Source organism: Mustela nivalis (assembly GCF_964662115.1).
Source record: "Mustela nivalis genome assembly, chromosome: 18".
NCBI classification, from domain to species: Eukaryota; Metazoa; Chordata; class Mammalia; order Carnivora; family Mustelidae; genus Mustela; species Mustela nivalis.
In genome coordinates this window covers 50,047,629-50,068,353 of record NC_139037.1, presented here as the reverse complement: position 1 = coordinate 50,068,353, position 20,725 = coordinate 50,047,629, and the positions used below count along the sequence as shown (strand labels likewise).

General features: G+C 49.0%; 1 protein-coding gene and 1 long non-coding RNA gene across 5 annotated transcripts; one reads left to right on the top strand and one right to left on the bottom strand.

The window, feature by feature from the left end:
• Window positions 1-1,556: 1,556 nt before the first annotated feature.
• On the bottom strand, window positions 1,557-10,334 carry LAIR1 (leukocyte associated immunoglobulin like receptor 1). Of its 4 annotated transcripts, none has more exons than XM_082709879.1 (9): window positions 9,726-10,334; window positions 7,680-7,715; window positions 5,999-6,280; window positions 3,622-3,660; window positions 3,223-3,333; window positions 3,107-3,149; window positions 2,981-3,018; window positions 2,769-2,821; window positions 1,557-2,301 (listed from the first exon to the last, which is right to left on the bottom strand). In XM_082709879.1, exons 1-9 carry the CDS (start codon window positions 9,943-9,945, stop codon window positions 2,155-2,157), a joined length of 969 nt encoding a protein of 322 aa, XP_082566005.1. In that variant the 5' UTR covers window positions 9,946-10,334; the 3' UTR covers window positions 1,557-2,154. The 4 variants fall into 4 exon arrangements, with proteins under 4 accessions (XP_082566005.1, XP_082566006.1, XP_082566007.1 ...); XM_082709880.1 differs by lacking the exon at window positions 9,726-10,334 and adding an exon at window positions 8,084-8,784; XM_082709881.1 differs by lacking the exon at window positions 3,223-3,333 and having other exon boundaries at window positions 9,726-10,316.
• Window positions 10,335-15,999: 5,665 nt separating this feature from the next.
• Window positions 16,000-17,679, top strand: LOC309852728. Its single transcript, XR_014305347.1, has 2 exons — window positions 16,000-16,474; window positions 16,609-17,679. It is a non-coding gene; the product is annotated as an uncharacterized lncRNA (long non-coding RNA).
• The last annotated feature ends 3,046 nt before the right edge of the window (window positions 17,680-20,725 follow it).

Genomic DNA, 20,725 nt, shown 5'->3' with positions numbered 1-20,725 from the left:
GGGAACTGTGAGGGACAGTCAGAGCACAGAGCAGTCATACTATTGGAAGACAGTTTGTTATAGTCCTCAGGAGGAGGGCCGCACCAGGGCTTCAGGGTCAGGCAGCAGGGGACAGGGACAAGCAGAAATCGTGCACAAGAGCTTTGGGTGTGGTTTCTACAGGAAGAATGAGCAAGGCAGGGTCAGCAGGCCTAGCACTGGCTGGACTCCACAATTTCCGTGGGGTCTGTAGTGGAGAAGATGACCCTGTTGTCCGTTCCTTGGCCCTGGGGAGATGAGGGCAAGTGGAGAGTGGCCCAGAGTGTGACAGCCCCATAAGGGAGGCGGTTGGGTGTGGACACTGGGTCAGCTGGTGTGTGTTTGAAAAGGGCACCCCCAGAAAGAGGATTTTGCTCAGGAGAGGGGAGTCAGTGAGGAAGGCTGGAGGTCAACGCAGTGACTTAGGTCGTGCCCAGGACACACACATAGGACAGAGGTCCAGTTTGCAGACACCTGAAACATGGCCAGTACAAAGGGTACAGCAGATTCTGTTCCACAGAGTCACTCTGGGGGCACAGAAATTAGACCGTCAGACATCCAGCATTTTGCGGACTAGTGGGAGACAAGCCCGTTTGCGTGCTGCCTGACACATTACCTCACGTGGCAAATGGGTTTCTTACTGGTGTCAGCGACTTTAGGATTTGGAGAGTGGAGACGCTCCTGGATTGTCCGGTGGTCCCAATGTGAGCACGAGGGTCTTTATGAGAGGGAGGCAAGGGGATCAGAGGAAGGGGAAGGAGGCATCACAAAAGCAGGAGTCCTAACCAGAGCAGGAATTGAAGATGCCACAGAGCTCCCGGAGGATGGAGGAAGGGGCCGCGGACCAAGGGAGGCAGGAGACTCTGGAAGCTGGAAAAGGTCACCAAATGGATTCTCCCCTTGAGCCTCCAGAAGGAACGTGGCTGTGTGGACACCTTGATTTTAGGCCCAGAGAAACCAATTTCAGACTTCAGACACGCAGAATGTAAGATACTAAATTGTGTTGTCCAAAGCCACCGAGAGTATAGTGATCTGTTGCAGCAGCCGTGGGAGGCCGATACACTCACTTTACATGGAGGAGGTGTTGCAACCCTGTTAGGAAGAATGACGTCCAAACCCAAACTCGAAGGGCGTTAGCTGGGTGAGGGAGTGAAGGTCACATGAAGGACAAGGTCTTAGAGCTGGATGGTGCTGTTGTGTTTGAAGAAGGCGTTCAGTGTGGACGGGCCTGGAGCGGGGACAGGAAACAGGAAGCTGCCATGTTCTGTGGCGCAGGCTGAAAGCCTCAGGAGTCCTCTCTGCGCAGTCACAGCCTCACCAGCTCCCTCGTAATGTCCATATGTATGTCCATTAGCGTGTGTGCACGTGTGCAGGTGCGTGCATTTGTGTGTGCATGGACATATTTGTGGATGTGTGTGTGTGCGTGCATGTGTGGAGTGTAGGGCTGTATCATCTGCACGTTTGCTCAGGCACGCGTCCCCTCAGCAGCGGCCTCACGCCTCCCTGGGACTCTCAGTTCAGAGAACACTGATGCATCCTTTGTCTTTTTTTCCTGCTCTGAGCTTTGAGCAGAGACCAGGACCAACCTCCCTGCTCAGGGCTGCTGCAGGGAGGGCCTGTGAGAACTTTTATTGATGAACAAAGAGAAGCATAGTCCAGAAAACAGGGTCTCGGCTATCTGCTTCCTAAGTATAGGTTCAAGGTCAGCTTCAGAATTCTGGAAGGTCTTTAGAGTCAGCAGAGTGGACAATTTAAACAGAACTTCTGGGGGCAGTTAGGGATGCATAGGACAAATCTGGAATCCATTTGCATGACTGCAGGACCATAGTGGGTCTCTGAAAACAGTCAAGTGACTATACCTGGGTCTCTGGAGACAGCCAGGAGTCTGTAGCTGTGTCTTTGGAAGTAAGTGCTACATGCTCTCTCGAGGATCTAGCTGATTTCCGGGGGGGACCACACAGCTCCCGAGTCTCCTAGATGTTGACTGGGGGCCTCCTGACTTGCTTCCAGGAAATCTGACTGTGTGGCTTTCCAGGAAGGGATGATCCCATTTGGAGGCCCTCCAAATGGCCAATCCACGCTTCTGCGGGAATGGCTTCCTGTGTGTCAAGGGGCAGAAGCCAGCTGGGCCTAGAGTCAGTGTCCTGCGAGGGCTGCATATGTGCTGAAGTCAGCCATGGGCTCCATGGACCGTGGGGGTGCGGCTTGGGCTGTCCTCTGTGCGAGGATGCGCTGGTCCAGCTGAGCATAGGTCACGTCCGGGGAGTCTCCTGCTGTCGGGGTCTGAGAGAGAGCGACCCAGGTGGGTCAGGCTGAACACAAGGTAGGGAACTGTGGGAAGGGGAGGCTAGCAGCCGACCTCCAGGTGGCCCTGTAATCCCACCTTCTGGAATCACCACTGTGTGGTTCCCGGCCACCTAGCATCAGGGCTGGCCCGGGTGACGAGTAGACTATGGCAGAATGAGGGCATGGTCGGGAGATAATGTGGCTTCTGGCCCTCCCTCTCTGCAGCCACCCTCTGGGGGACGCCAGCTGCCATGAAGAAGCCCGGGAGGGACTGAGGGTCCTGCCACGTCATGGGGGGCGGGTGGCATCCTAGAAGTGGTCCCCATCTTCACAGCCACCTCCCAAAAGTCCCTGAGCCAGAACCACCCCACTGATCCGCTTCCAAACTACCAAGCAAAGAAACGGAGATCATTTCGTGAGGCCGCGTTGGTCAGGAGCAATGGGTGATGGGCTCAAGGACTTACGGGGGCACGCATTTCCCCGTCCTTTTCAGGAAGTCTGTCGACTGTGGCCAGATCTGGGGGGGACAGGACAAAGGGTCAGGTCTCTGGGGTGGGTCTTGGGAGGCAAATTTGCCTGAAAACTCACAGCCCCAGGTTTTGACCTTGCACTCCATTGGGAACATACTAGAATGTCCTCAAACGTTCCCCTCTCCCTGGCCGGTCCCTCCTTTTACCTGGTGTCCTCTCTAGCATGTCAACGGCCGGGCTGACCCTGAAAGGAAAGAACAGTGAGCACGGGGGCCCCACCCCCTGAATACAGAGGACTGGGAGGGGCTCGGGGTTAGTCTCAGGGACCTCACCTCTCCTGGGGCCTCTGCTCCTCACCTTCGCAGCCGGGGGTCCCTGAGGACAGTCAGGGGTGAGGATTAAGAAGAGAAGCCTCCTTCCCAGCACCCTGCCCCTCCCTGAGACCTACTGTGTTTTTTCTGGTGCCAACAATAGAGGAAGATGAGGGCCAGGAGGAGGACACAAAGGAACAAGGCCACGGAGACCCCAGTGAGGATAAAAACATGCTCTGTCGACAGACCTAAGGGAACAGGGACGAAGGAAGCAGACTGTCAGGGGTATGCATTAATTGGCCACCTACTGCATACTGTGTATATGCTGGGTGCTGGTCATGCACACACCTAGGTAGATCTCTGGAACGCATAATAGTCCTGTGACATGGGAAAGCGTTACTCCAAAACCAGGGTCCTGAGAGCCAAAGTCGGCTGTCCACAGGGCACTAGCAGAGCTGGAATGGGACCAGCCCTATAGCCCAGTCTTCCCCCCTCCTCCAAGAAGCACAGCCCGGTCCTCTGTGCCCCTCACTCACTTGGACTGTTACTGTCTTCCTCCTGCATCTGTGAGTCTCCTAGGAGGGAGGAATTGAGAGCACCGTTAGCAGCCTGAGCTGGACAGAGAAGGCTGAGTCTTCCTGACTCCACCCCACCACCCCCCGCCCCACAAAGGGGGGCTTCTCTAACAGACCCACAGAACTTTCCCAGAGAATGGAGATGCTCTAGCCTGATGTCCAGTACGCTAACCTCACCGGACGATTTCCACTGAAATGCAAGTCAAATACATTTCAAAGTCAGATTGTCAGCCGCACGGGCCACCTCTCCAGGGCTCAGTGGCCACACCCGGCTAATGGCCTGGAGCAGGATGAGGCAGTTCCACAGCCAGACCTTTCTGCAGGAGGCTCTGTGGGCCAGCGCCGTCCTCCACTCTCCCCTTGCTCATCTGCTTCCCAATTCCCAGCCCACGGGCAAAAATCCCCATCGCAGATGCCTTTGGTCTTTCTCAGCAGCCCCTGAGGGAGGTGAACCTCCCCTTCTGTGAGCGCAGAAGCCCAGACTCCCCGTCATTCCAGCACCAGCTCGGCCTGGGGCTCCGCGCATGCCCTGCCCGCCCATTTCACAGGTGGTCAAACCGAGTCCTGCTGGGCTCCTCCGCTTGCAGGGTCGAGCCCCCATGGCGCCTCTTCCGGAGGGTGCACCGCCCTCCCGCCACCCTGGGGAGGCTGAGTCCCCAGTGTCCTTTAAGAAAGGCAGAAAACTTCACCTCCCCAACTTCCCTCCCTCAACACCTTGTCTTTGCTCCATGATGCAGGACCCCACCCACTGTAACATATAATAAATATAAATATACATTTTTAAGTTCTGTGTTTTGTCTTATGTAGGTATAATTTAATTTACATACATAATTTTAATGATGCATAAAATTACTTGTAATGCATAAGCTGTGTATCTCAATTGTGTCTCCATTATATATATTCACTATTATAAGGTATGTATTTACCTATGTAAATTATAGCAATATGTGACACATAATATAATGTGTCACATTATGTAATATATAATACTGTACACTATAATCACATATAGATATATTTACTATGTTAATTCTATTACTGTGTATTTAATATATAATGTAAGCACACATTCTAATATATTTAAATCATAGATCTGAAATTTTATAAGTTAATGTTTACATATAAATACATCCTATTTAAATACATACAAATATATATGAGCATTTCTATTCCTCATTCTGACTAATTTTTTCTTTGACGTTTGGATGCACAAGGACCCTCTGTCCTCATTCCCCGCAAGCCTCCATCGCTCGGCAGGCGGGTGTCTCCAGCGTAGGAAGAAAAGGTGAGAAGAAAGGGTCAGTGTTGGCAAGACCAGCACTTCTTCAGGCTCTGGCACTCAGCACGCAGGACCCTGAGCGCAGTGACTGCGTAAACCACTCCAGCTTCTCTGAAACCTCGCCCCGGGGTCAGGACACTTATCGCCCCTGTTGCCCATGACATAACCGGGGCACCCACGGTTTTGGTGATTCACCTGCTGGCGCAGAGCTTGGAGCAGGGTTAGACTCTCCACCCTGACCCCTGGGAGGAAGGCAGAGGGGCTTCTCCTTTGAACTTCAGTCTTCACAGCAAGGGATGGGGGAGGAGGCATCCCTGTGCACCCCCCACCAAGCGGGGTCAGGATTCTCCCACAGGAGCCTCTTCCTCTAGGTGACCTAAGGCCACCTTTGGGACATAACCATCAGGAGCCCCATTCTCTCCCGAGTGTCTGAGTTTGGAACATGAGCTGTCAGTCTCGCTGTCCCTCTGTCCCTTGCAGAGCTGCCAAGAACAGGACCCTGCCCACAGTGGGGGTAACAACCTGAGTCCTGCCCCTCCCTACCTTGGGCTGCTTCCATCTCTTCACAGCCTTGTGCCTTTGGGTATGAAATTGCATTCCTTTGCACATTAAAGGAATGTGGGGGGGGGCAAGGTCAGAGCAGTGCCTCCCACATTCAGTGGCAGCTAGCTTTGTTTTCATAGCACCAGACAATGTCCTTGTGCCCACCCCCTCACCCCGCCGTGGTAGCCCCTCACTGTGGTCTTACCAGTCCCTAATCCAAACCGAAGGCAGGCAGCTGGGCCTGGAGCCTGATCCCCAGCACAGAGCCCTTCAGCAACATCCCCAGGCTGAGGTCTGTTACTCACCAGCTGAGGAGTAGTAGTGTGTGTGGGGGGGGTGTCTCTGTGACCAGGGCAGAAGGACCAAGGCTCCATGGGGGCCCTCAGGGTATGCCCCACTCAGCCTGGCCCCTTTGTACCTGAGCATCTCCTGGAACCCTGAGCATCTGTCGGAGGACTGCATGTGGCCATCACCCCGTCCCAGAGACACCTGGGAACCCAGCAGAGGGGTCCTCACCTGTCACCTCCAGCTTCAGGTCCTCACTGGGTTCAGACCAGCCGGCATAGGTATGATAGCGGCAGTGATAGAGCCCGGCAATGTCTTCATCCATCTTGGCGATGGTGAACCTGGCCTGCGTCTCCTGCCCTGGGTTGTTCTCATCTTTATATAAGCTTGTTCCCTTCTTCTGCAGGCGGAATGTGGCAAACTCAGCGGGTCCTTGGCACACGATGTTCACAGGCTGCCCCCGGGGGATCACAGGGCCCGGTTCTGCCCAGATGGAGGGTCTGGGCAGGACCCCTAAGAGGGAAGCAGAGCAGGCTCTCAGGGTCCGTTCTTAGGAAGTCACCACACCACAAAATTCACCTGTGTTAGATACTCCATTCAGTTTCAGGCAAATGTGCAGTGGTAGGTTACCTCCCGTCATTTAGAATGCTTCCGTCCTCCTCCCCCAAGAGACCCCACCACCGTTCTAGGTGGGTGTGGTTCTCCTCACTGCAGTGTTTCTCCCCCTTGACTTAGGACTCCGAGACTCAATCACATCCTGAGCTTTTCTCAGGATGACATGGGGAGATGACAGAGCAGGCCAGGGGCCCAGACATGTCTGCTGCAGAGGGTGACTCCCTCCCAGCCTATGACCACCTTCTGGGGGCACAGGGGGGCTGGGACAAAACAGTGGGTGAGGGTGAGGAGTTGTAGGAAAGACTCTGACCCAGCTAGCCCCGGTGAGGAGAGGCAGAGGGGGCCGTCTGCAAAGCCCCAGGGATGGTCCAGTGGGGGGGGGGGCATGTCGTGGAGCGCCAGCAGCTGGTCCCACAGACCTCAGTTGAGGAAGATTCCTGTCTACAGTGCAGTCTTCCCAGGGGCGCCCATCTCTGGGTTCACTCTGGACTTTCTCCCGCATCTTAGCCTTATCTCTATTTCCTTGTTTTGAAGGATCTTGGAAACCCCCATTTGCCTCGGGCTCACAGCAGAGCCTAACTAGGGCTCGGGGCTCATCTGGGAGGTTGGTGGGCGTGGGGAAGAGGGATCTGGGCTGAGAGGGGAGGGTCTGGGCTGAATCACCCACGCTGAGCAGGGAAGTCAGCGTGGGAGAAGGTCCGGAGTTGAGGGGGAATTGCTGTGTGAGGAAGGAGGGCTGAGGTATCTGGAGGGGAGTGACCAGCCCAGTGTGAGCAAAGGAGCGACCCGGACCGAAGAGCGGTGCATGGGTCTCATCTGATCTGAACGGAAATGATGAAAGGGCTCCAAAAAGCTATTATTTTGCCCGAAAATTAAAAAGATATATACATGAAAAAAACAAACTTCTAAAATATAAATGAAATTTTAAAAATTATCATTTAAAATTACGTCACTAGGTGATGTGCTATGTGTCGAGGGTGAAGAAGCTGGGATCGAGGGTGGTGTCTGGGACGCTGCCCTTGGCGGCTGTCATGTTCTCTGCTCAGGGGATGCTGGGGGAGGGTCTGAGCTTGTGGGGAAGAGCCTTGGGTTCAGCCTGTTCCTGCGGGGTTCGAATTGTCCAGGGGGCTGCTGGGGGCGCAGGTGGACAATTTGGGGAAACCTGGGAGGGTCAGGCACTTGGGATTATTTGCAATTCAGGATTCATTTCAAGGGTTCCTCCCAGGCCCTCCCAGAGTCAGCACCACTCCCTCCAGAGCTAGCTGTGGGGTGCGGAGGGGATGGGGAGGGGACTCACCGTGCTGTGCGTGGAGCGCTTGGCTCAGGCAGAGCGCTGGAAGAGAGGGTCTGGTGAGACGGATGCCCGCCTATCCTCAGGGGGGTGTCCCAGTCCTTCTTGCTCTGTAATAATCCCAAAACAAGCCCCCCGCCGTCCTCTCTTCCAAACAAGTGCTTCTCTCCCCCAGCCCCTCTGGAGTCTGAATTCATCCCCGTACCCAGGAGCCCGTTTCTAGGACTGAACTTGCACGGTCTGACCTAGGTCTGGAGCAAGAGCTCACAGTGCTGATCCTTGTGGCTCTCCCAGCATCCCGGACTCTTCTGGACTGGAGTCAGGACCCAGAGGGGAAGCGGGCCCCCTCCCCAAGTCTCACGCCCACTCCCTCTGTCCCTCAAACCCTTTGCCTCTGTTCCAGGACTCACCAAGGGCCAGGAAGGTGGTCAAATGGGGAGACATGCCCAGCCCCTTATAGCCTGCACTGTCCAGAGCTAGCGGGGAGAGGACAGAGCCCGCAGCTAATAAAGGACAGGATGTCAGCTGGGGCACATCGTGGGGTTTTGACATCAGCAGGAGCCTCCCACAAAGGGGAGACTTCTCTCCTATCCTTCCCCCTCTTTGAACGAATGAGATGGACTGAGGAACTTGGCTTCCAAAAGATGCTCAGATGAGGCTGAGCTCAGCCCCAGATGCACCCCTGAGGTTGTAACCTGGTTGTCAACATCTGGGATAAGCCAGAGCACAAACTGACTTATAACATAGAACACCCATCTGACCTTGAGCAAGACGGTTAAGCCATTTTACGCCAGCATTTCCTCATACCAAAACGAGAAACCTGAAGCCCTCCTCCAAGTCTTAATAGGATGGTATTTGTGAAATTGTCAGGTGTTGAGAACTTTAAAAAACATCCTGCTAGCGTGTGTTCTCTTCCCATCTCCCCCCAGTGCTGTTGGAGCCAGGGACAGGCAGGGTGTCCCTGAGCACATGTAAAATCCTAAAGGGGTGGACGGTCAGGAGACAGGCCTCAGGCCTGGGGCCATATGGGGCATGTAGTCACGTGCTGAAATGAAGAGGAGAACCGGGGTGGGGAACAGGTGTATGCACCACGGAGCCCAGCAGGACAGGGACCCCGCCACACATTCTTGTGTCCCAGGCTTTGGCGGCAGGGGAGAGCTGCTTTTCCGGGGTGTGGCTGTCGCAAACACTGATGGTGACACAACAGCAGTCACCGCTCCCTAGTTCCCTTACTAACAGGAACCTAGAGCTGCTGGAGTGGCTGTTCTAAGCTTGGGGCTGGGCGGGGGAAGGGAATAAAGTTAAGGCGATCTAGCAATCCCGTTTGCAGTAATTTATTTGGAGTGGGGTTCATGACTATGTCTGGCCAATGATGCTGAAAGCAGAATATACCACTGTATCTGGGAATCCTATGTCCCCCTTAATAATGGAGGGTCTCATGAGACCTTTGCCCCTTTACTCCTCTCCTTCACTGGTGACTGTAGCATGATGGTGTGATAGATCGAGCTGCAGCATCCACATTGCAGCCATGAGGCAACAAGCTTGAAGGCAGCAGCAGAAACAACTGGGGTGGAAGGGCACAAGGTCTAGTACCCATAGGAGGTCCCTGTGTTGCTAAACCAACCCCAGGACCACTTCTTCCTGGAGTTCTTGATAAGTAAACAATAAATATCCTAGATTTTCTGTCAAAATGGCAGACTAAGTCTATGGAGTTACACTCCACCTTAAAATACAATATTTCTAAAAACCTAAAGCTGCTTAATACATCTTAATAATCTTCTCAAATGCCTTAAAGAAATGAAAAGTATGTCAAGACTATGTAGCCAGAAATTAAAGGAAGTTGGGGTTCCCCAGAGTCAAAATGGGGGCTAAACCCAGCTCTCACCTTGATGGTGATGAGTTAAGTCTTATCTCCATTGCCTTGCAGACCATGGAGCGAAGGAGTAAAGCCCAGAGGTCACCCAGGTCAAGGAGTCTAGGGATACTCTCCCTTTGCTAAGCCAGAGTCTGGAAGCTTCCATTTTAGCAAAAGAGCGAACTGAAATTACTCACCTGTTCCTGAAGGCTTCCAAGAACGCGTGTTTTGAAACAGGAAGCCGAAAATGGTTGCTCCTGAAAATTCTTCCGACTCTGCAACTTCCTGATCTTGTTCTGTATGTGTATTCGCCCTGGGATCTCTGTGCCTTTCGGTCTTTCTCTCACACTCCCACTTCCTTTCCGCCTCGGTATTTGTTCCTCTTCTTTCTCGTCCCCAGTGGCTGTGTGTCCCCATGCTTCACAGCATCGTTCCTTGGTCTCCATCCATCAGGTACCCACCCACCCTACCCCAAACTGTGCTGATGGAAGGGGTTGACCCCCAACACACCCAAGGCCGAGATTGCCGATCTCCCTGGTGACTCCAGGTCACCCCAGACACCGTCCCAGCTTTGTAGGGGGCCAGGGGACAGCTAGCCCTGTAGGGTTAGTTGCCTGCTTTCTCTGGACCTCCAGCTTGCTCACTGGTGATGTGGGCCTGGTCCCCTGTTCTGCTTCTCAGTCCTTCTTCACTTGGGTGATGCCTCCCATGCATGAAATCCGCCCCTGGCCCCATTTTTTGTGTAGTCTTCATTAGCGATTTTTCACCAGCTTTATTTAGGCCTAATTTACATACAGCACACCGCAGCCACAACTATGTGCAGTCTGATGAGTTGTGAAACCACCATCGTAGTGACGATTTCCATCACAACCAAAAGAGTCCTTGTGTCCCCTTTGCCCTCCCAGCAGCCACTGATTTTCTTTCTTTCTATCTTTTTTCTTTTTTGGAAAACATGTATTTGTTCGACGACATTTTAAAACAAATCTCTTCCCGTGAAATAATGTTAGATTTGCGGAGAAGTAGCAGACACCCAGAGAGTTCCCCTATGCCCCTCCTCCCCTCTCCCCAACGTCAGTATTTTACGTAACTGCGCTGCATCTGTCAAAACCAGGCAATTCACGTTGATACAGTAATTAACTAAACTGCAGACTTCATTTGGATGGTATCCATTTTCCCCCACTAACGGTCTCTCCCTGTGCCAGGATTCGATTCAGACCACATATTGCATTTACTTCATTCTCTCTTTTAAATAAATGGAAGAGTTTCTATTTTCCTAGTCGGACTCTAACCAGCACTCTCAACACACCTGCAGACCGTACACCCAGGGATGGTGGGGGATGGGCTGGCTGTTCAGAACAGGAATGGCTGACAGCACCAATACCTAGAGGCTCCTCTGAAGACTGAGGTCATAGGGTCCCAGCCAGAAGTTGGCTCCTCTGGGTGATTTTTTAGTTAAGGAAGGCAATGCGTTGCTGTCACCCGTCGCCCCTCTCAGACAGCCCCTCCACCATTGTATTCTTCTAAGATGTTGATCCCCAACGGGAGAATATTTAAGTCAAGGCTCACCACAGGGTAAGCATAGCACACCCTCCATCAGCAAAACCTTTCCTTGGTGGGTGCCTAGGAGGTTCAGTGGGTTAAGCCTCTGCCTTCAGCTTAGGTCATGGTCTCAGTGTCTTGGGATCGAGCCCTGCATTGGGCTCTCTGCTCAGTGGGGAGCCTGCTTCCCCCTCTCTCTCTGCCTGCCTCTCTGCCTACTTGTGATCTCTCTCTCTGTGTCAAATAAATAAATAAATGAGTGAATAAGTAAGTAAATAAATAAAAACCTTTCTTTGGACCGTTGTATGGCCTGACATGGTCCTTCCAATAGATTAAGATAGACATACAACATTTGCAAATTAAACATAAGCTGACTGTTTGCAAAGGCAAATGCTACAGACACACAAGATGTGGGGAGTGTAAGATGCAACAGGAAATGTTATTTAAGATGAGTTCTGAGAGAAACCAGAGTTTAAGGGTGGTCACCTAGTGGGTGGGCTCTTGCTGGAGACATTGGGCAAGGCTGTATATTTGTATCCTGGAGCCCTAACACAGGAGAGTGATTTTAGACAACAGAGCTGTATTCTAAACTGTTACATGTGCTTGGAGACTAGCTCTTAGCTGCTCCCACCACAAGAAGAAATGGGAACTATGTAACAGGACCCAGGTGTTGGCTCAGAGCACAATGGCAAGCCCATCGAATGTAAATGTATCCACAACTTTGGGTGGAAATTGTAACTCAATGTATTTATTTTATTTTATTTTAGCTCAGTAGTGGCAGATTTATTTGACTCTGTTTCACTAAAATTTCATTAAAATTTTCAATTAGCCAACGTAGAGTACATCATTCGTTTTTGATGCAATGTTCACTGATTCGTTACCTGGGTATAACCCCCAGTGCTCATCACGGCACGCGCCCTCCTTAATACCCATCACCCAGTTACCCCATCTCTCCACCCCCTTCCCTTCTGTAACCCTCAGTTTGCATCTCAATTAAAAAACAAACAAGCAAAAAAGATGAATTCACATCATAATAACACAGATATTCCAAATATCACAGTGTGGTCCTTCCTTGCTGACCAGTCCTCCTCCTGGGACCTCGATGGGGTAATGTGCTCGTGGATGTGCTGGGTTTCCGACCTGGATCCCGGGCCTCGGGAGGTCTGCTTGGTGCAGCCCCGGGTCTCTGCCTTGTTACAGAGTACCCGATCAGATCCCAAAGTCCCCCATATCTGAGTGTCTGCAGCATGGCTCGGCCACCTAGGAGTGTCTGCGGGACAGAATCTGAGCCTAGCAGGCCCAAGGGTCTCCAATTCCTGCTGTTTCTAGAAAACTGGCCTGCAAAGTCCTCCCCAAGGCACCCGCATTAGCCTCCACCTCTGTTCTCCACAACTCTTGCCTGGATGTGTTCTCGTAAAACTTTTTTATTTTATTTTTTTAAAGAGCCTGGTGGTGGGTACTAAGGAGGGCACATATTGCATGGAGCACTGGGTGTGGTGCATAAAAAAGGAATCTTAGAACACTGAAAAAATAAAATTAAATTTTAAAAAAAGGTAGGACAGCACCCCCCAAAAAAGTTTTGATTTATTTATTTATTTGAGACAGCGCATAAGCAAGGGAGGTAGGGGCAGAAGCAGAGGCAGAAGCAGGCACCCCGCTGAGTGGAAAGCCCGATGGGGAACTCGATCTCAAGACCCCAAGATCATGATCTGAACTGAAGGCAGGCGCTTAACTGACTGAGCCACCCAGGTGTCCCTTAAGAATTTCTTAAATATATAAATTCAGGCAAAGCAACCTCGGGGTGGGGGTTCCAGATCCTCGGGCCTTGATGGAACGCTGGAGGGAAGGCTCGGGAAGAATGACCTGCTTCCAAACACATCCAAGCTCTCAGTAATGTGGCATTATCCCCGCTCCACGCCAGAGCAGCCTGGCCAGGATGTGGATGGTAGATGGACCCCACATCCCACAGGCTCCCGTGTCTTTAGGACAGGATTTTCCACTATGACACTGAGCTCCTGTCCCTTCCAGGGCTTAGGGAGACACACAGGTGGCCGATGTGGGCATGCAGACATGCGTCTGTAACTCCCGAGGCAGGAACTAAACACGAGTGAAAAAATGCACAGGATATGGTGTGGTTGGCACCAACACCATAGTTCAGAGAGTCTGTTAGTTAGCAATCATCTGTGAAAATGAGTGGTTTGGTTCTGCTCTGGGTGGGTCTCTGATCTTCCTCACTGGGCTGCGCTGAGAAGAGAACTCAGCTTCCTGGAAAGTTTCTTCACAGGAGACCCAAGGCTATATTAGGCAACCCACATCCTCAGGCACAAACCTCCTTTTTGTCCAAGTGTCATATCAAAGGATCACAATTTGGTGTCACCAAATGCTTAACTCATATCAAAGTTTAAATTTTTTTTGTCTTTTTCCTTAACTACAAGGTTTTATTATTTTTATTATTAACCAATTAAACATTCCCTTACCAACTAAATATGTAAGTGTTCTTGTAAATTTTTTAAATTGTATCTTTTAAAAGATGTTATTTATTTATCTGAAGGGGGACAAAGGCAGAGGGAGAAGCAGGCTCTCGGCTAAGCAGGGAGCCCAATGCAGGACTGCAAAGGCAGACGTTTAACTGACTGGGCCACCTAGGCGCCCTGTAAAAAATTTCTTTAAACATACAAATTCAAATGATTATTTCAACTAGAATTCGGACTCAGTACCATATATAAAGCCATCAGTTTTCCTTCATGAAGCTCAGTGAGCTACCGAATGTAACTTGGAATTCCATATAATTAGGAATGTATGACACATATGAAAACTTTCTTGAGAATTTTATTTAAAATCCTTTTGTTCATTGGTCAAATAAGGGGTGTCCCTCCCTCCCTCCCTCCATCTCTCTTCCTTGCATACACCTCTCCCCCTTCCTGACTTTTATTTTTCTAGATGCTATAAAATAGATGCTAAATGCTAGGCCCTTGTGAATACAATTTTCACCCTACTCAGGGCTGTGTTCAGTGGTGTGCCAGTCTCAGCCAGCTCAGACCAGATCCTGACACCCGACCAGGTGCCTCTGTTGCTGATCAACTTTCGGTGATGCCACTGTAGTAGCTTGGAAGTCATCATTATGTGAGTGCTTACACCCCAGAAACTGGCGAATGCTACAAACGGTGTTTTCTTTTAGAGAGCAGATTGTGAAACGTAGGATACCATGCTGATGGTCAAGGCTGAAACCCAACTTTAATGAAAATTAAACAGAACTCTAGGGACAAACCCTGTGAAATCAACATCCTACAGGAAAGCAGGAAATTTGGTAAGATTGTATCTGTGTCTGTGGTGTATCCTATCCTGACCCATTCCTTCCCCCCTAAAGAAAGGAACAGCTGGAATCCCGCTACATTTCCCTGTGCTTTTATAAATACAATGTTACCACACACGCCTATGTACCTAGGTCCAATGTCATTGGTCATTTTATGACAAAGCATATTGATTATTGAAATCTCTCCAAATACAGAATCAGCACGTGCTAATATTTTATTTATTCATTAACAATGTGATCATCACTCAAAATTCTTATCCTTGGGGTGCCTGGGTGGCTCAGCGGGTTAAGCCTCTGCCTTTGGCTCAGGTCATGGTGTCAGGGTCCTGGGATCGAGCCCTACATCAGGCTCCCTGCTCAGCGGGGAGCCTGCTTCCCGCTTTCTCTCTGCCTGCCTCTCTGCCTACTTGTGATCTCTCTCTGCCTGCCTCTCTGCCTAGTTGTGATCTCTCTCTGTCAAATAAATAAAATCCTTTTTAAAAATTCTTATCTTAAGACAACTGACAGAATGGGAGAAGATATTTGCAAACGACATATCAGATAAAGGACTAGTGTCCAGAATCTATAAAGAACTTAGCAAACTCAACACCCAAAGAACAAATAATCCAATCAAGAAATGGGCAGAGGACATGAACAGACATTTCTGCAAAGAAGACATCCAGATGGTGAACAGACACATGAAAAAGTGCTCCATATCACTCGGCATCAGGGAAATACAAATCAAAACCACAATGAGATATCACCTCACACCAGTCAGAATGGCTAAAATAAACAAGTCAGGAAATGACAGATGCTGGCGAGGATGTGGAGAAAGGGGAACCCTCCTACATTGTTGGTGGGAATGCAAGCTGGTGCAGCCACTCTGGAAAACAGCATGGAGGTTCCTCAGAATGTTGAAAATAGAACTGCCCTATGACCCAGCAATTGCACTATTGGGTATTTACCCTAAAGATACAAACGTAGTGATCCAAAGGGGCACGTGTACTCGAATGTTTATAGCAGCAATGTCCACAATAGCCAAACTATGGAAAGAACCTAGATGTCCATCAACAGATGAATGGATCAAGAAGATGTGGTATATATACACAATGGAATACTATGCAGCCATCAAAAGAAATGAAATCTTGCCATTTGCGACAACATGGATGGAACTAGAGCGAATCATGCTTAGCGAAATAAGTCAAGCAGAGAAAGACAACTATCATATGATCTCCCTGATATGAGGAAGTGGTGATGCAACATGGAGGCTTAAGTGGGTAGGAGAAGAATCAATGAAACAAGATGGGATTGGGAGGGAGACAAACCATAAGTGACTCTTAATCTCACAAAACAAACTGAGGGTTGCTGGGGGGAGGGGGTTTGGGAGAAGAGGGTGGGATTATGGACATTGGGGAGGGTATGTGCTTTGGTGAGTGCTGTGAAGTGTGTAAACCTGGTGATTCACAGACCTGTACCCCTGGGGATAAAAATATATGTTTATAAAAAATAAAAAATTAAAATATAAAAAAAAATTCTTATCTTTACTCAAGTGTTTACACTTTCCATGCCTCTTCCTTCCATCCTGTGCGTCTCCATTTCCACTGAAAAGGATTAATTTCCTTTTGCCTGAAACTTTTTTACTTGAGGTCCCCGTCTGTCACCAGATGTTGGTAAGATTTATCCACAATGACGTGCAAAACTGCAGACCACCAATTCTCATTGTTCTAGAATATTCTGTTGTGTGAAGACCCGAGAAGCATTTATTCACTGAGCGTTAATGGGTATTTATTTATTTATTACATGGCCAACATTTTTGGAGGGATTGTATCGATTTAGACACAGTGACTTTGAGTGCCTTGGTTACTGCTGGACCGTCCGTTACTCACCAGCTGTGGAAGTTTCTACCTCTTCTGTTTCAGCTGCGCAGCCACTGGTAGTGATGACTTACTGAGGTTTCGTTTTACACTTCTTTGATGACTCATGCTGCCGGGAAATATTTTCATATGGTTTTGGTCATTTACATATCTTTTTTATTTGTGTGAAATGTCCATGGGAGTCTTTTTCTCTTGTCCTCATTTTAAAAAAATTGGGGTGACTCACCTGTTCAAGTAAACGGTAGGAAGCTTTCTGTTTTTCTTATTATGCACATGAGGGCTTGGTCAGATATGGTTTCTGTGAATAGCTATTTCAGCTCTAGTTGAAGCTTTACTCTCTTATTGGTGTATTTTGAAGAATGTAACTTCTTGCAGATGTGGAGACCACGTCCCAATGCTGGCGCTCCTCTGTGAAGGGGAAAACGCACACTTGCCTGCCTCATATGGGAAATAACCTAAAGAAGAAATCCGTGTGGGTCTGTGTAACAAAGGAGTATGTTCAAATAACCCCTCCAACCTGTGCACCACGTGGGGTGACTGACTCCTCAAGACATAAGAGGGACGGGCCATGTTGGAGTTCTGAGTCACATCACAAAGGCACAAAAACAACATGCGTCTTGGCTAACCTGAAGAGAGTTGCCACAACCAACGAGAAGAGAGAGAAGTAGCCATCTGAAGGGGGGGTGAGTTTCCCATTCTCTTGGTGCTTGACTTTGGGCTTGAAGGGGTCCGTGTGGCACATTCATTTCCCTTTCTGTCTGAACACGAGGAGCAGGACCCAAGACTGGACAGCCTCTGGATGTGTCCCCCGGAAGTCACCAGCTGGGGCTTGGACTGACACAGTGACTGTTGCAAAGTCCCAAACTGTCCAGTGCCGTGCCGTGGATGTGATGAGCAAGCTGGCCATCTTCCCACACTCCCAGCCATGAAGACAGAAGAGCAGAGTGTGGCGGTTAGGAGCTCAATCCCAACCATTGTGTGGTTTTCCTACCAAGTGTTTCACCGAAAGGTCATCCACACGACTTAGTTCCTTTTTCCCTTGACTGGGAGGATAGAAGAGAGCTGCCCTCCTCCACACTTTCTCATCCACACTCATGCCCTCCTTGAACATTATCTCAGGCCCAAACACGAAATCCAGATTGGCAACCCTGGCCTTGGGGTGTGGGGAGAGATTCCAAGCACTGATTTGGGTGTTAGACGTGTCTCACATAGAGTACGGTACCTCAGGGCGCCCCGGCAGTCAGTCCATTAAGCATCTGCCTTTGGTTCGGGTCATGATCAGGGTTCTGGGATCGAGTCCCATATCAGGTTCCCTGCTCAGCGGAGAGGCTGCTTCTCTCTCTCCCTCTGTTGCTCTCTCTGCTTGTGCTCTTTCTCTCATTCTCTCTCTCTCTCAAATAAATAAATAAATAAAATTTTTAAAAAAATAGAATATAATATCTCCAATAAGTCACCTCCCCAAGGAACTTTCATCGATGTGATTTGGTGAATTCCCCCCACCCCAAACAGCACCTATTTATTGGGTACCCATCAAAGGCATGCACCTGTGCCCAAAATTTGAGATACACAAACCAAAGGAGCACCTGGTCTGATGGGGAAGACACCTATTGAACTGTTCAAAAAAGTCTATCATTGCAGTGGTGACACATAACCTATAGCAACCCTATACATTCTTTTAAACAAATCAGCCTCACAAATAGCAGTAGTTCGTGGCAATGGAAGGTGCAGTGCTCACTCAGGTATGGGTGTCCTGAGTTGGAACCTGGATCTCCTCCATGGGGCCATGATTCTTCAACCTTCTGGCTCCAGTGCCTCCCAAGACCTTGGAGTACTCTGTTACTGGAGAGGAGAAGGAGAGAGAGAGAGAGTAAAAATGGCACATCCACTTCCTTTAAAAAAAAAAAAAATAATAGGAGAGTGTGGGCAGAGGGCACAGTTTCTAGGAGAGAGTCAGGAAATGTTTTTGCCAGCTCAGACAAGTTGCAGCAATTCCAGAAGAGCTGGGGATAGGAGCACTAGGAGGAAAACCGTGGGGACTGAAGGGCTGTAGGGCTTCCTAATAGGCCATGTAAAGATTTGGGAATTTGTCTTTAAGATTTTGGGTAAGGAGTGAAACATAAGCTTTGGTATAATTGGAGTTTGGTATGAAAGAGTCACTATGTACCATTCATTGGGACAGAACCTGGGGAGGTGGCAAAAATCACAGCGAACATTTTCTGAGTGCTTATGTGAGTCTTGCTTATGAGTAGTTCACTTAATCATCGCCATGACTCAGGGAAGGAGTTTCCAATATCAGACTCATTTTATAGGGGACACTGAGGCTTAGGGGGTTAATTAATTTGATTAGTGTATTTGAAGTCTATAAACACCCCAAAAATGAATAATGCCCAAGAAATGGGCAGAAGACATGAACAGACATTTCTCCAAAAAAGACATCCAAGTGGCCAACAGATGCATGAGAAAATGCTCAATATCTCTTGGCATCAGGGAAATACAAATCAAAACCACAAGGAGATACCACTTCATGCCAGTCAGAATGGCTAAAATTAACAACACCACAAACAGCAGATGTTGGAGAGGATGTGGAGAAAGGGGAACCCTCTTACAGTGTTGGTGGGAATGCAAGCTGGTGCAGCCACTCTGGAAAACAGTATGGAGGATCCTCAAAAAGTTGAAAATAGAACTGCCCTATGACCCAGCAATCTCACTGCTGGGTATTTACTCCAAAGCTACAAATGTAGTGATCCGAAGGGGCACGTGCACCCCAATGTTCATAGTGGCAATGCCCACAGTAGCCAAACTGTGGAAGAGGCCAACTGTCCAACAGTGGGTGAATGGATAAAGACGATGTGGTTCATGTCTACAATGGAATATTATTCATCCATCCAAAGAATGAAATCTTGCCATTTGCAATGATGTGGATGGAACTAGAGGCTCTTATGCTAAGGGAAGTACATCAATCAGAGGAGGACAAATGCCGTATGATTTCACTCATATGTGGAATTTAAGAAACAAATCAGATACACATAGGGAAGGGAAAGAAAAGAGAGAGAGGGAAGAAAATCATAAGAGACTCAATGACAGAAAACAAACTGAAGGTTGACGGAGGGAGGTGGGGAGGAAATGGGCTGGATGGGGGATGGGCATTAAGGACAGTAGTTGTGATGAGCCCTGGGTGTTGTATGTAAGTGATGAATCACTGAATTCTTCTCCCAAAACCAATATGCACTGTATGTTAACTCACTAGAATTTAAATAAAACCTCGAAATTTAAAAAAATAAAACAAGAACAATAATAACTTGATTAATGTGTTCAGCAAGTAAGAAGTAGACCTAGACTCCAATCCCAGGCAGACCCTGTGTTCTCACCTAGTATTGCTACACTATGTTTAACAGTAATGTAATAAGTTATATTTTACATTTATCAAAGGAAACAAAAGCTGTGTGGATAGACCAGTTAGGAAGCTCTCGACTCCAAAAGAGAGAAGAGTTGCTCAGATTTATATAAATGCATGGATGTGAGACAGGGAGGGAGTCCCCAAAGAAAGGCTGATGGAAGGCCTGGTTTCCAGAAATGTCTGACTAGGTTGTTTTGAACTTAATTTTCCTCTGTAAAAAATAAACAAAACAAAACAAAATAAAATAAAATAAAAACATGTGTTTGCAGAGCTTGGAGAGCTTCCAAGCAGGCAGAATCAATGACTCCAAGATGCAAAAGGGAAGAAAGCCAAGAGAGGGAAATTTATTATTTGGGCGTAGTTTTACATGGAGTGATTCTGCTGATTCTGAAAAAAAAAGCAGCACATGTGAGGCTGAAACGCTGAAGGAACATTTGGCAGTCTAATTAAGCAACATTTCAAATCAGGGGCATTGAGCAGAAGGAACTATCGTGGTTAAGGGACGCCATAAACATCCCAGGCTCCGGGTTGGGACCCGAGGGGATAAAGGTTGATTGGACGTAAGCCAGACATCAGCAGGGCAGAAACCCAGTTTCAAATCAAGGCGCCTGCTCCCCAGCCCATCTCCCGGCCAGAAGGAAAACCAAATCTTCCCTGGGGAGCTATTACCACAGTGGCAAACCTGCACATCATTTCTGGCACATATAATCACAAACAAGAATGTATCAGGAGGTCAAGATGAGGCCAGAAAATTCAGAGGAAAGAAATGTGACATAGGTAGACCTTACTGGATTTTGAGTAACTGTCATTTATGGTGTCGAACAAACAAACGGCAAGCAATGGGGAATACAAATGTCAGTAAAGAAAATTCTAGGGGCACCTGGGTGGCTCAGTGGGTTAAGCCTCTGCCTTTGGCTCAGGTCATGATCTCAGGGTCCTGGGATTGAGCCCTGCATTGGGCTCTCTCTGCTCAGCGGGGAGCCTGCTTTCCCTTCTCTGCCTGCCTCTCTGCCTACTTGTGATCTCTCTCTGTCAAATAAATAAATAAAATATTAAAAAAAGAAAATTCTAGAATTTTGAAACCTGAAATAACTC

Coding starts and splice junctions, on each gene's coding strand:
- LAIR1 (XM_082709879.1), bottom strand. CDS start 9,945: ATGGGGACACACAGCCACTGGGGACGAGAAAGAAGAGGAACAAATACC. Junction 2,822..2,980: donor CATGCTAGAGAGGACACCAG/GTAAAAGGAGGG, acceptor TGTCCCCCCCAG/ATCTGGCCACAGTCGACAGA. Junction 2,302..2,768: donor ACGGGGAAATGCGTGCCCCC/GTAAGTCCTTGA, acceptor GCTCTCTCTCAG/ACCCCGACAGCAGGAGACTC.